The 14,229-nt window shown below is 43.8% G+C and overlaps 1 protein-coding gene across 1 annotated transcript in view; it reads left to right on the top strand.

Annotated features, from left to right (window-relative positions):
- The window catches only part of TOPBP1 (DNA topoisomerase II binding protein 1), an 80,063-nt gene extending 69,050 nt beyond the window's left edge, over window positions 1-11,013 (top strand). The window contains exon 28 of the mRNA XM_008249226.4: window positions 10,282-11,013. Within this exon, the coding sequence (XP_008247448.3) occupies window positions 10,282-10,419 (138 nt within the window). The 3' untranslated portion in view covers window positions 10,420-11,013. The remainder of the gene's footprint in view (window positions 1-10,281) is intronic.
- The last annotated feature ends 3,216 nt before the right edge of the window (window positions 11,014-14,229 follow it).

The raw sequence follows: 14,229 nt of genomic DNA, 5'->3' as shown, positions 1-14,229 counted from the left end.
TCTTGTATCATATGACTAGGACCTCAGTTGTGCTGCTGGGGGCCAGTGTTGTGGCTCGGCGGATTAAGCCACCACAGGCAATGCCAGCATCCCACATTGGAGTGCCAATTCAAGTCTTGGCAACTTTTCTGATGCAGCTTTCTCCTGATGTGCCTAGGAAGGCAGCAGAAGGTAGCCCAGATACCTGGGCCTGCCACTTATCTTGGAGGTCTGGGTGGCATGCTTGGCTGCTGTGACCATTTGGGGAGTGAACCAATGAATGGAAAAGATTTTCTTTCTGTCTCCCCCCCCCCCCCGCCGCCTTTCAAATTAATTAATATTTTATTTAAAGCATGCTGCTGAATAGGAGTGGTGAGCTTTAGCATCTTCTTATCATTAATTGAGGTTGACTTGTTATTTTTTTTTTTCACTTATGTTAAAGTTCTGTGGTTTTCTCCTTTGTTCTGTGCTTTGGTGAATTCCATTAATTTTCACTATTAAGTTCAACTCTTGAATTTGTGGCTTCAGTCTCAGTCCAGTCTTTGTGTTTATATCATTACGTTTGATTAAAATTTTTACATCTATATTTAAGGAGTGTGTGGGGAGCAACTCGGACTGGACTGAGTTACTGGAATTAAGACTTATTCTATGCATCTGCTCTCCCACAATATGGCGATGGGAGAGGAGGAAACAGCTTCTACACAGCTGCCTCCAGTTCAACCAATAAACAGCAGGACCTGCTCCTGATTGGAGGAGAGCAGCGTACTTGGCGTGTGGGTAGCAGAGTTGGGATTGGCGGAAGAGGACTATAAAGGAGGAGAGAGACAACATGCACCAGGAACATCTATCTGAAGGAACACCTGTGCAGCCCCCGAGAGAGCCGGCCGGCGGTGTGCCGCTCCCCCGCGGAAGTGGGGAAAGTGGCAGGGGGAACCACTCTTCCACGGAGGTGGAAGGGACGGTAGCCAACCCGGGAAGAACCAGCAGCAAACCCGGGGAGGGCCGAGCAGACAAAAGAACAGCGCAGGGTCCTGTGTCGTTCCTCTGTGAAGAGGGGGAGCGACATAATGGTGCCGTGACTCAGATAGGAAGCCTAGGCAGGGTCCTGTGTTGTTCCTCCACGAAGAGGGGGAGCGACAGAGTGATACTGATATTTTCATTTATTTTTAAAGATTTATTTATTTGGGCCAGCACTGCGGCTCACTAGGCTAATCCTCTGCCTGCGGTGCTGGCACACCAGGTTCTAGTCCTGGTTGGGGCGCCAGATTCTGTCCGGTTGCTCCTCTTCCAGTCCAGCTCTCTGCTGTGGCCCGGTAGGGCAGTGGAGGATGGCCCAAGTGCTTGGGCCCTGCACCCGCATGGGAGACCAGGAGAAGCACCTGGCTCCTGGCTTTGGATTGGTGCAGCGCGCCGGCCATAGCAGCCACTTGGGGGGTGAACCAACGGAAAAGGAAGACCTTTCTCTCTCTCTCTCTCTCTCTCTCACTATCTAACTCTGCCTGTCAAAAAAAAGTGGAAAAAAAAAAAACAAAACACGATTTATTCATTTGAACGAGTTACAGAGAGAGAGAGAGAGACAGAGAGTAAGAGAGTCCTTCCCTCCGCTGATTCACTCCCCAGATGGCTGCAGTGGCCAGCACTGGTCCAGGCCAAAGCCAGGAGCTTCCTCCAGGTCTCCCATGAGGGTAATAGGGCCCCAAATACCTAGACCATCTTCCGCTGCTTTTCTCAGACCATTTAGCAGGGCACTGGATTGAAAGTGGAGCAGCTGTGACACAAATTGGTGCCCATTTGGGAAGCAGCTTTACCCACTATGCCACAACACCGGCCCCTGATATTTACAGTTTTGTTGTATATTGAATACATTTTGCTATTATGGGTTTGCTGTCTTAAAGCAAATTAGTAAGTGCTTCCTCCTTCGCTTTCTCTAAAGGATGTTTTTAATAATGAAATTGAGGCCAGCGCTATTCATATTTTGTGCCATCATGTGTCAGTTTTGATAACTTCTATTTTTCAAATAATATATTCATTTTGTCTTAGTTGTCAAATTTGTTGACAAAGTTCTTTATAATATTCTCTTATCTTTTTAATGTATGATAAACCCTTCCTTTATTCCTGAAATTGGCAGTTTGGGATCTTTCTTTTTCTTGATTTATCAGTTTTGTTGATTTTTTAGAGAACCATCTTCAAGCTTTGTTACTGTTTTTTAATGTATTTATTAGAGAGAGAGAGACCGACTGAGGTAGACAGTGAGCTCCCATCCACTGGTTCACTTCCCAAATGACTGCAGTGGCCGTGCCAAATGAAGCCAGGAGCTGGAAACTCAATCCAGGTTTCCCATATGGGTAGCAAGAACCCAGGGAGCCATCACTGCTGCTTCCCAGAGTCAGCATTGACAGGAAGCAGGAATTGGAGTCCAGAGCCAGGAATCAAACCCAGGTACTCGGATGTGGGTTTCTTAACTAGCACCTCGACCACTAGGCTAAAGGCCCACCCCAGCTCTGCTGATTTTGTAATTTCTATCGCCTTATGTGCTGTTCTTTCTTACTTTCCTTATAACTTGAGCTTATTTTGTGCCAAATTTCTAGCTTCTTAAGGCAGAACTTCATGTCAATGATTTTGGACCCTCTTCCTCTTCAATATAAACATTTAAAGCAATAAATTTCTTGTTAAGCACTACTTTAGCTGTGTGCCGTAATTGTCATGTGGTATTGTCATTGTCAAATCATTTCGGAATATTTTCTAGTATTCCTTGTGATTCCTCCTTTTGACCTTTTATGAAGGTTCTTCCAAAAATTCATGGAAAAAATGGAGTTAACAGGTAAGTTTGAGGTGTTTGGTGCGAAGATTAAGATACTACTTGGAACTCCCACATCCCAAATTGGACTACCTGGGTTTGAGTCCTGCTTTCTCCATTTCTGATCCAGCTTCTTGCTGATGTGCACCCTGGGAGGCAGCAGGTGATGGTTCAGGTACTAGGATCCTGCCACCCTCATAGGAGACCTGGATAGAGTTCTTGACTCCCAGGTTTGAGCTGACCCTGCCCTGACTGTAGCAGGCATTTTTGGAGTGAACCAGTAGTTAGGAGATCACTATGGAGATCTCAAGATTGCAGGGGTCCAATGAATTGGACCGTCTTCTGCTGCTTTCCCAAGCATATTAGCAGGGAGCTGGATCGGAAGTAGACTAACTGAGACTCAGAATCAGCATCCATGTGGTATGCCAAGATCACAGGCAGTGGCTTTACCTGCTCAATGCCAGCCCCTCAATGAACATTTTTTAATTTCCTTATATAACTGCTTTATTTCAAGTCTGCTGTTCAGTTTCCAAGTATGAGGATTATTTTGTATCTTTTCTGATTTTTCATTGAACACCATTATAGTCACAAACATATTCTATATTAAAGTTATTGTTTCATGAGCCAGCTGATTCTATCTTGATGACCTGTATGTGCAAGAAAAGAATTTGTATTATGCAAATGTGAAGGTGTAGTGTTCTTTATCAAGTAGGTCAATATGGTTGGTATTGTTGATCAAATCTTCCCTATTTTGTTTAGTTCTATCAATTAAAGAGCAGTGTTGCAGTCTCCAGCAATAATTATGGAGTTATTCTTCCCTTTCCTTCTGTCTGCTTTTAAGCCCAAGTGTTTGGGGAGCACTGTTGCTAACTGTGTGCCCATTCATGATTGTTGTCACTTTCATATTGATCCTTTAATTATTATGATGGATTTGTCTTCAAGATAATTTTACCTGGTGTTAATATTAATTTTAAAATTTTTTATCAATTTAAACAGAAAAGATTTCATGTAGTTCAAAAGTAAAATTCTAAGATCATAAAGATACTCCCCTCCCCACTCCCTTTTTTCTTTTGGTTTTTGCAGTAACATACTTTCAGTTCACTTTATAATCACACGCTTAATACTCCACTAAATACAGGGTTCAGAAAATAAAAAGTAGAAAGACCACTGTTCCACAAGAATATAGCCAAGGGCCATATACAATAATTGAATCATAAGATGTCAATTTCACTTACACATTTTTTATGCTTTCTATATTATCTGCCACATCAGAGAAAAACATTTCTTTATTTAAAATTTTAGGATTATGTAAAGGGGACAGATTTCTTGTATTTCGCATAAACAGTTTTAAGAGCATAGTGATACTTCCAGCCCAACACTCCCTCCTTCCTATCTTTTTCTTTTTGGTTTTACAATAATATACTTTCAATTTACTTTATACGCCCAAGCTTAACCCTCCTCTAAATACAGAATTCAGCAAGTAGTAAGTAGAAAAACCACTGTTCCTCAAAATACAGACAAGAGCAATAATCAAATCTCAAAAGGTCAGTTTCGCCCATATCCATCACATTTTTCTTATACTTTATATGTTAGTTACCAAAGATCAGGGAAAACATATATTTGTCTTTTGGGGACTGGCTTATTGCACTAAGCATCCTCATCTCTAGTTGCTTCCATTTTGTTGTAAAAGAAAAGGTTACATTCTTTTTATGGCAGAGTAGTATTCCATCATGTATATATATTTATTTTCTTTGTCCATTCATCAGTTGATGGGCATCTGGGTTGATTCCATATCTTAGCTATTGTGAATTGAGCTGCAATAAACATGAGGTTCAGATAAATCTTTCTTATGCTGATTTCATTTCCTTTTGGTAAATTCTCAAGAGTGGGATGCCTGGGTCATATGGTAGATCTATTTTCAGATTTCTGAGGAATCTCCATACTTTCTTCCATAATGGTTGTACTAGTTTACATTCCCACCAGCAGTGTATTATGGTGTACTTTTTATTCACATCCCCATCAGCATTTTTTATTTTTGAACTGGGGTGAGGTGAAATCTCCTTGTAGTTCTCAATTTGCATTCCCTTATGGTTAGTGATGCTGAGCATTTTTTCATGGGTCTGTTGGCTATTTGTATTTCATACTTTAAAAAAATACCTGTTCATGTGCTTTGCCTATTTCTTAACTGGATTGTTTTGTTGTTGTTGAGTAACTTGAGCTCTTTATATATCCTGGTTAATTAATCTAGTGCCAGATACATAGTTTGCAAATACTTCCTCTCTATCAGTTGCCTCTTCACTTTGTTGAGTATTTCTTTCACTGTGCAGAGCTTGTTAACTTAATATAATCCCAACTATATTGCCTGGCCTTCTGACATCTTGGAAGTCTTTGCTGGGCCAGTATCTTGCAGTGTTTCCCCTATCCTTTCCTCTAGTAGTTTCATGGTATCCGGTCATATATTTAGATCCTTGATCCATTCTAAGTTGATTTTTGAATAGGATATAAGGTAAGGACCTTGTTTCATACAACTGCTTTGTAATATGTCTTGAAGTCTGGTTTTGTGATGTTTCCACGTTTATTTTTGCTGTTTTAAGATTGCTTTAGCAATTCAGGGTCTCTTATGAATAATAAATTTTAGGATTATTTTTTCTAGATCTGAGAAGAATGTCCTTGGTATTTTGATTGGGATCACATTGAATCTGTAAATTGCTTTGGGTAGTTTGAGCATTTTGATGATGTTAATTCTTCCAATCCATTAACATGGAACATTTTTTCTAGTTTTTTAGGTATTTTCTTTTCTTAATGTTTTTCTGAGTACCTGAGATGTATTTTATTTGATAACTTTCCATTTTTTATGTAGACACTAATTGCTATAACCTTTACTCTTAATACTGCTTTTGCTGTATCCCCTAAGTTTTGATATATTCTGTTTTCATTTTCATTCATTGGAAGGAATTTTTTTATTTCTCTTTTGATTTCTTCTATGACCCACTGTTCATTCAGGCGCATGTTCAGTTTTAATGTGTTTGTAGAGTTTCTCATGTTGTTAATTTCCAGCTTCATGCCATCATAGTCAATAAAGATACATGGTATAATTTCAGTTTTTTAATTTGTTAAGACTTCTTTTATGGTCTTAGCATATGGTACATCCTTGAAAATGTCCCATGCACTGATGAAAACAATGTCTATTAAGTGGCTGTAGGATAAAATGTTCTATCGATATCAGTTAGATTCATTTGGTCAGTGGTATAGATTAGCTTGGTTGGGTCTTTTTTTTTGGCCTGGGTGATCTCTCCATTGATGAAAGTGGGATGTTAACATCCATATCCCCTTCGGTCCGTTAACATTTGTTTTATATAGCTGGGTGCCCTAGCATTGGGTGCATATGCATTTACTATAGTCAGATCTTCCTGTTGAATGGGTCCCTTACTCATTGCATAATACCTTCTTGTTTCTTTTAACAGTTTTTGTCTTTTTTTTTTTTTTAAGGTTTATAGTTATACAGTTTAAGTATACAGTTTTTGAGAGAGGGAGAGACACAGAGAGAGGTCTTCCATCCGCTGGTTCACTCCCCAAATGGCTGTAACAGCTGGAGCTAAGCCAATCTGAAGTCAGGAGCCAGGACCTTCTTCCAGGTCTCCCACGTGGGTGCAGGGATCCAAGGACTTGGGCCATCTTCCACTGCTTTCCCAGACCATAGCAGAGAGCAGGATCAGAAGTGGAGCAGCCAGGACACAAACTGGCACTCATATGGGACGCTGGTGCCACAAGTGGAGGCTTAACCTACTACACCACAGCACTGGCCCCAGTTTTTGTCTTAAAGTCCATTTTGTCTGATATTACTGTGGCTACTCTTGCTTCTTTTTAATTTTCATTTGCATGGAATATCTTTTTCTAAACTTTTACTTTCAGTCTGTATTTCGTTGGTGAGGTGTGTTTCTTGTAGGCAGCATATAGATGGGTCTTGTTTTTTGGTCCATTCAGCCAGTCTTTTAATTGGAGAATTTAGTCCATTTACATTTAAGGTTATTATTGATAACTAATGACTTGTTCTTGCCATTTTTCCATAAATATCCCTTTTGTTTGTTTTGAATCTCCTTTATAATGTTACTAGGAAGTTTCTGCCTTTACATTATTTCATTATGCTGATTATCTTTGTTTCTTTTTTTTATTTCATTTTTATTTTTTTGACAGGCAGAGTTAGACAGTGAGAGAGAGACAGAGAGAAAGGTCTTCCTTCTGTTGGTTCACCCCCAAAATGGCTGCTACGCCCAGCGCGCTGTGCCAATCCGAAGCCAGGAGCCAGGTGCTTCTTCCTGGTCTCCTATGCGGGTGCAGGGCCCAAGCACTTGGGCCATCCTCCACTGCCCTACCCGGCCACAGCAGAGAGCTGTCCTGGAAGAGGAGCAACCGGGAAAGAATCTAGTGCCCCAAGTGGGACTAGAACCCAGGGTGCCGGCACCACAGGCGGAGGATTAGCCTAGTGAGCCGCGGCGCCGGCCTATCTTTGTTTCTATGTGTGGTACATCCTTAGGTATCATTTGTAATGCTGACTGAGTGGTGACAGATTGTTTTGTTGTTTTTGGAAAGTTGTTTTTTTTTTTTTTTAACCTTCATTTAGAAATGAGAGCTCAGCTGGGTACAGTATTCTGTGTTGACAGGTTTTTGGGTTTTTGTTTTTTTCTTTAAGGACTTGGACTGTATCTTTCCGTTTTTTCCTAGCATGTAGGGTTTCTGGTGAGACATCTGTTGTCAATCTAATTGGAGATCCTTTGTAGGTAATCTGCAGTTTCTGGTACACATTTTAGGATCTTTATGTTTTCCTTGGCTACAATGGGTCGTGGTGCTTTTTTCCCAGTTATGTGTTTGAGGTTCTGTGCTTCTCGTGCCTGGATAGGGAAATTTTCTGCTGTTACTTCACTGAGTAAATTTTCTAAGCCATTCTGCTTTTCCATTATTTCAGGAACTCCTAAGACACTTGTATTTGGTCATTTGATTGTATACCATAGATCCTGGACACTGCTTTCAGGTTTTCTAATTTTTTTTTTTCTGTGATATTTCATTTCATTTCATTTTTCATTTCTAATTTTACAGTTTGACTTTTCTTTCATATATTTTCTGCAGAATTTCTCATCCATGTCATGTGTGGATTTCTTTAATTCAAGTAATTGCTTGTCTGTGTTTTTGAGTAATCTTACATTGTTTTGAATTGCTTTTCAGGCATATTGTCGGTCTCCTCATCTGAGCTATCTGATATTGAAACATCAGTTGTGTTCCTCTGAGGGAGTCTTGTCTTCCTTGTTCATGTTTCTTGCATTTCCATGTTTATTTTTATGCATCTGGGGAAACACTGGCTATCTCCCTTGAAGGCTTTGTTTTTGAAAAGATTCCTCTGTGGCTTACTGGAATGCCTGTAACTTCAGCAGAGATCCAGAGGTGTGTGCGGGGTGGGCCAGAGTTCCTGGGTGTGGCGGCAGTCGAGTAACACCCCAGCTGGGTAAGGTGGTCCCTGCTGTCGTCAGCAGAGGGAGAAGGGAGAAGGGAGGATGGTTCTGCGTGGCGTGTTTACAGAATGGGCGTATTTTCTTCCCATTCACTATTCTGGGTGTTTTCAGGTATCCATTCTAATATGCCTTTCTTATGTTTACTCTTAGCCATGGTTTCCCTTTTTTTCTTTTAGCCTGTACTTTTTTATATAAATGAATATATATGTCTATAAAAACCCTGCTGGGATTTTGCTAGGAATTACATTGCACTTAAAATAAATTTGAATTGCTGTCTTTATTGAGTCTTTCCATCCATGAACTTAATTTTTCATGAGCGTTTTGTAATTTTCAGCATGTAGATCCTATATATGTTTTTGCTAAGTTTATACCTAAGCACGTCATTTTATTTGGAGTGATCCTGATTATGTCTTTTCTTGAGAATGTATCATGTCCTTCCTAGATGGTTTTGGCTATTTCCTGGATGTTTTGAATAAGTTGCAGAATGTAGACTGTTACATTCCTGTGAAAAGTATTATTTAGTTTAGCAGTTCATGTGACTTTCTGTGATGCATGGCAGTTCAAATTTCAGGTCAGTTCCTTTAGCGTTCTCCTGAGTCTCATTTAGGGGCCAAGCAAAGATGTGACCAGAGTTCACGTGCTGGCCCTGGGGCTCACTCCTGTCTGGGATTTCCTACCTTGTCTTGCAGTGTAAGCAGTTGTCACGCCATTAAGATTGCAGGGTTTTTCTACTAGAATTCTACTGTGGATGATACACCTGGGTCTTTTCTCAGCCTCAGAGCCATTTAAAGACAGAAAAGGAGAAGGGTGTTGTGGCACAGTAGGTGGAGCCGCCACTTAGAATGCCAGCCTGCGCCATCAGAGCACAGTTGCAGTTGTAGCTCCTCTGCTTCCCATCTGGCTTCCTGCTGACGCACCGAGGAAGGCAGCAGATGATGGCCTGAGCACCAGGGCCCCTGCTGTCCGCAGGGGAGACTCGGATGCAGTTCCAGGCTTCTGGCTGTTGCAGGCATTTAGGGAGTGAACCAGGAAGTGAGAAGATTTATTTTATTTACCTCTGTCACGGCCATAATAATAATAAAGAAAAGGAGACATTAACACAGTGCCATTCTCTTCTGAATGTCAGTTCCCCCTCTAATGTTTGATTTTTTTTATCCCCCCTGTGTCTTATGGTAATTTGCTTTTAGTGCATATTAGTCATAATCATAGTTATCTGTGGAAGACTGAATCAAGCAGTACTTGGTATTTTGTGGTGACTAGTTTTCAGATTATGCAGGTGTGCCATAGTGCCAGGAAATTGAGTTTTTATTGCACTTACGATAAGGGGCAAATGATCATTTTCCTCTCTTAGAAAATGGATGGGAAGAAGAGAGGGTTTGAGTCAGGCAGAGAAGGATGTGGATTTTGGCTCTGCCATCTGCTATTGTATGGCTTTGGCTGTTGCATTTAACCTTTTAAAGTTTTTATGTTTAAAATGGAGATAGGAAACACCTATCACATATCTATACTAAGAATTAAGAATTACACTAGGCCGGTGCCGCGGCTCACTAGGCTAATCCTCTGCCTGCGGCGCTGGCACACCGGGTTCTAGTCCCGGTCGAGGCGCCGGATTCTGTCCCGGTTGCCCCTCTTCCAGGCCAGCTCTCTGCTGTGGCCCGGGAGTGCAGTGGAAGATGGCCCAAGTGCTTGGGTCCTGCACCCCATGGGAGACCAGGAGGAGGCACCTGATTTCTGGTTTCAGATCAGCGCGGTGCGCTGTGCCGGCCGCAGTACACCAGCCGTAGCGGCCATTTTGGGGGGGTGAACCAACAGAAAGAAGACCTTTCTCTGTCTCTCACTGTGTAACTCTGCCTGTCACAAAATTTTTTTTATGAGAACCCAGGAAAGAATATGCATTTTACTTTTTTCTTAAAAAGCATAGTTTCAAAAAAAGGTGGGGGGGGGGGGATTGATTACTTGACACTAGAGTTTGAGATCTGAGAACCACCGTGCCTCTTACAGGAGCCTCCCCCTCCCGTGGAAGATTACTGCCTCCCAGGAGCAGCGTCCTCTCTCCAGAATCCGCAGCCTGCGCCTGACTTAGCACAGAAGAGGAAAGCTCCCGCAGAGAACACCAAGGTCAAGCGGCCCAAAGTGTAGGAGCCGAGCGATGTGGGAGGCTGCCAGAGCACGCGAGCATTCCAGCTGCAGGTTCCGGGGGGGCTGTGCTGCAGTGCACCGCTGCCTGCACCTGCCTGCGACCTCAGTGAAGTTACCTGGAACAGAACCACGACACGCAGGCCTTCCCGTAATGGTGTAAGGGGCTGTTTCTTTCTTGTAGATATCTCAGGCTGTAACTTAGTTTCAGCAGTCATGGATTTTGCTCTAAAATGTCTGCCTTAATTCATAACGAAGATTGTCAATTGGGACTTATACATTTTTTCCCTGATTTTATCTTGCCTCTTTTACTTTTTTAACAGAAGCCTGAGCACAGGGTTTACTGAGCAAGCTGGGGCTTTAAACTTGGATGTGTGTGTGTATAGTAGATGTGTGTATATATGTATATGTTCGTCTGTACAAACCTCCATGATGTTCACCAAGTTGGGGTGCTGAAACTTGGAAAATGTGACAATAAAGAATAAAAGTAGTGACTCAAATTAGTATTACGGTGTGCCCAGATATACATTAAAAAAAAAAAAACACTCTGGTCTATTCTGTTAAAGCAATAAAAGATTTGTAAAATATAGCTTAAAAGATGGGTTCCTAGTTCATTTCTGATGTTTATTTAGAACGCTGTTATATTAGGTTAAACATGTTTTTACTGGGACTGCTAATTGCATTAGCCTTTGCACACTAATCCCAAACACCAAATATTACCTGCATTACCACAGTCATCTCGTTATAAAATGTCCTGTTTAAGGAACCGAGAAGCAGGACCACAGTGTGACGGTAAATGCAGTTGTGAGGGAGGACCACAGTGTGACGGTAAATGCAGTTGTGAGGGAGGACCACAGTGTGAAGGTAAATGCAGTTGTGAGGGAGGACCACAGTGTGACGGTAAATGCAGTTGTGAGGGGAGGACCACAGTGTGACGGTAAATGCAGTTGTGAGGGAGGACCACAGTGTGACGGTAAATGCAGTTGTGAGGGAGGACCACAGTGTGACGGTAAATGCAGTTGTGAGGGAGGACCACAGTGTGACGGTAAATGCAGTTGTGAGGGAGGACCACAGTGTGACGGTAAATGCAGTTGTGAGGGAGGACCACAGTGTGAAGGTAAATGCAGTTGTGAGGGAGGACCACAGTGTGACGGTAAATGCAGTTGTGAGGGAGGACCACAGTGTGACGGTAAATGCAGTTGTGAGGGAGGACCACAGTGTGACGGTAAATGCAGTTGTGAGGGAGGACCACAGTGTGACGGTAAATGCAGTTGTGAGGGAGGAGTCCTCCGAGTGGAGCAGCAGCTGCTCGGGGAGTTGGCCCAGCAGGGCTGAGCTTTGAGCTGCTTCATAGTTTAGGACAGCAGATTCCGGAGCAGCAGGTAGCATCGCTATGTAACCTGTCTCCTGCCCCCCTCCCCTCCCCAGACAAAACCCCACCTTCACTTGCTTCCGGCCATTTCCTGTTAGGCTGAATCATGTCATAGATTTTCCTGAACTTTACCACTTAAAAATTCTTTGAAATAGCAACTGTTCACAATTTTTGATGAGCACACTTAAGTGCTAAGATTCTGTTTCTCCCTGATCAGATTACCGAATCTACCACTGTTTTCTGCAAAAATTCTGAACTGTTTTCGGTTCAGGCCTTAGACACAGCGGACATCCAAGGCTCCAGCCCCTGCCCACCCTGGAGGGCCCACTTTAGCCCTGCCTCTCACTCCTAGTCTGTAAATAAAATGCCTTTTGCCTGCACCAGTGACCTCTTAAATGCAGGTCATTCCAAGCGTAGGTAGCAGTCCCACTGAAGAAGTTTCCTTAATTACTGTCTTCTCAGAAGTGCTACAGTGTCCTAACACGTGACAGCTAATACTCATTCTCTGCCCATTTTCTGGTGCATTAGTCCATCTCACCAACATTCATTAACTGACCGAACAGGACTCTTCTTCATGCAAGGTGTGCTGGAGTCTAACCTCCGGAACGCGTGGTCTCCGAGCTGACGGAGGCGGGAATCCGCAGAGCAGGCTACTCAGTGATTCACAGGGTTGGCATTTATATTGTGACGACTCGTGCCCGAAAGCCTAAACCCCAGTGTATCTCTAAGGAGATTAGGAAGGAGGCCCTGAGAGCAGGGTTAGACTTTGAGAGGAAGAAAAGGCATCAGGGGTGTGTGCGGAGGGGCAGTCTGCAGACAGCATGGCCGGCCGCTGTCCACGTGCCCCGGAAGAAGGCTCCTTGCTCTAGGATCAGGCCACCCAGTGTCCAGTGATGGCAGCCAGAAGAAACCGATAGTGTGACAACGCCTGCAGATGCCTCTGCCACTCCACCAGGGGAAATGGGAATCGTAAAATCAGGAATCTGGGAAAAAAGCCGCGATGGTTCCTACAAGGCACAAGCCAGGACAAGCCTGGGACTCCAACCTGTGCCTATGCCACTCCAGCCGTGTGACCTTTAAAAGGGACTGGCGAGTGGAGGTGGCACTCGGACCCAACTGCAGGCTGATCTTCAAGTGGATCAGCAGCAGGATTCTGCTCCTCTCTGGGGAAGTCGATTTTGCTTCACCTCAGAATTCTGAAGATACTTAGAACCCAGAGGTGCTGGAAGGGCAGATTTAAAGTAGCCAGGAGTAGCGTGAGGACAGGGTGACAACCAGCGGGTTGGGACCCCCGTCAGCTGTGTCATATGCAGGACAGTGAGCAGCTACCGTCACTGTACTGATGAAGAGGGAGTTACCGCACAAATGACAGCTGGAATATTTAAAAGTTTTTCAGAGCCAGCGCTGCAGCCTGTGACACTGGCAACCCATACAGGTGCTAGTTCACGTCCCAGATGCCTACCTCCCAATCCAGCTCCCTGCTGATGTGCCTAAGAGCAACGCAAGATGTCCAAGTGGCTGGGCTTCTGCACTTACGTGGCAGACCCGGGAGAAGCTCCTGGCTTTGATCAGCCCAGCTGTGACCACTAAGGACAAGTGGGAAGTGAAGCAACGGATGGAAGAGCCCTCTCTGTCTCGCTCTTCAAAATAAATAAGCTTTTAAAATAAATAAAATGGTCTTTACTGATAATTACTAAGCTACAAAAATGTGTACCAGAATTCAGTACCTCACCTTACAGGTCTTTCTCCCCCTTACTGGCACTTCAGGATCCTCCCCTCCCAACAGTATCTGAAAGCACATTTAGAAATACAATAAGCCGGCTGACACCAGCGCCCCAGGTTCTAGTCCCGGTTGCTCCTCTTCCAGTCCAGCTCTCTGCTATGGCCCAGGAGTGCAGTGGAGGATGGCCCAAGTGCTTGGGCCCTGCACCCCATGGGAGACCAGGAGGAAGTGCCCGGCTCCCGGCTTCGGATCAGCACAACGCTGGCTGTAGCGGCCATTTTGGGGGTGAACCAATGGAAGGAGGACCTTTCTCTCTGTTTCTCACTGTCTCTCTCTCTCTCTCTAACTCTGCCTGGCAAAACACACACACACACACTCTGACCCTTTCTGGGCTACAGTGCAACTTGCAGGGTTTCCTACATCCTCAAAACTAGCCCAGGACCATTTTCCAGTTCCCAACCTGGGGAGGTGATTTCTCTGATGTTCCCAAGCTTTGCTGCATATTCTAATTAAGAACCCCTGTGCTGAGGCCACACCCCCATTACCAAAGAATGCCTGGGGCTGAGTCAGGCATCACCACGCTTCTAAAACCTGTTCCTCAAGGCAGCAGTTTGGGAACCTGATTCTCTTCCACGTCGCAGGAAGAAAGCCACTCCCACAGGTAAAGGCCTCGCCTGCAGTGTTGGGGGGGTGTCCCTAGGCAAGGCTGTTTCTGATG

The sequence above is a fragment of the Oryctolagus cuniculus genome, chromosome 4 (genome assembly GCF_964237555.1).
Source record: "Oryctolagus cuniculus chromosome 4, mOryCun1.1, whole genome shotgun sequence".
Lineage (NCBI taxonomy): Eukaryota > Metazoa > Chordata > Mammalia > Lagomorpha > Leporidae > Oryctolagus > Oryctolagus cuniculus.
Note: the sequence above shows the minus strand (reverse complement) of the source record. Positions and strands in the feature narration are given on the sequence as shown.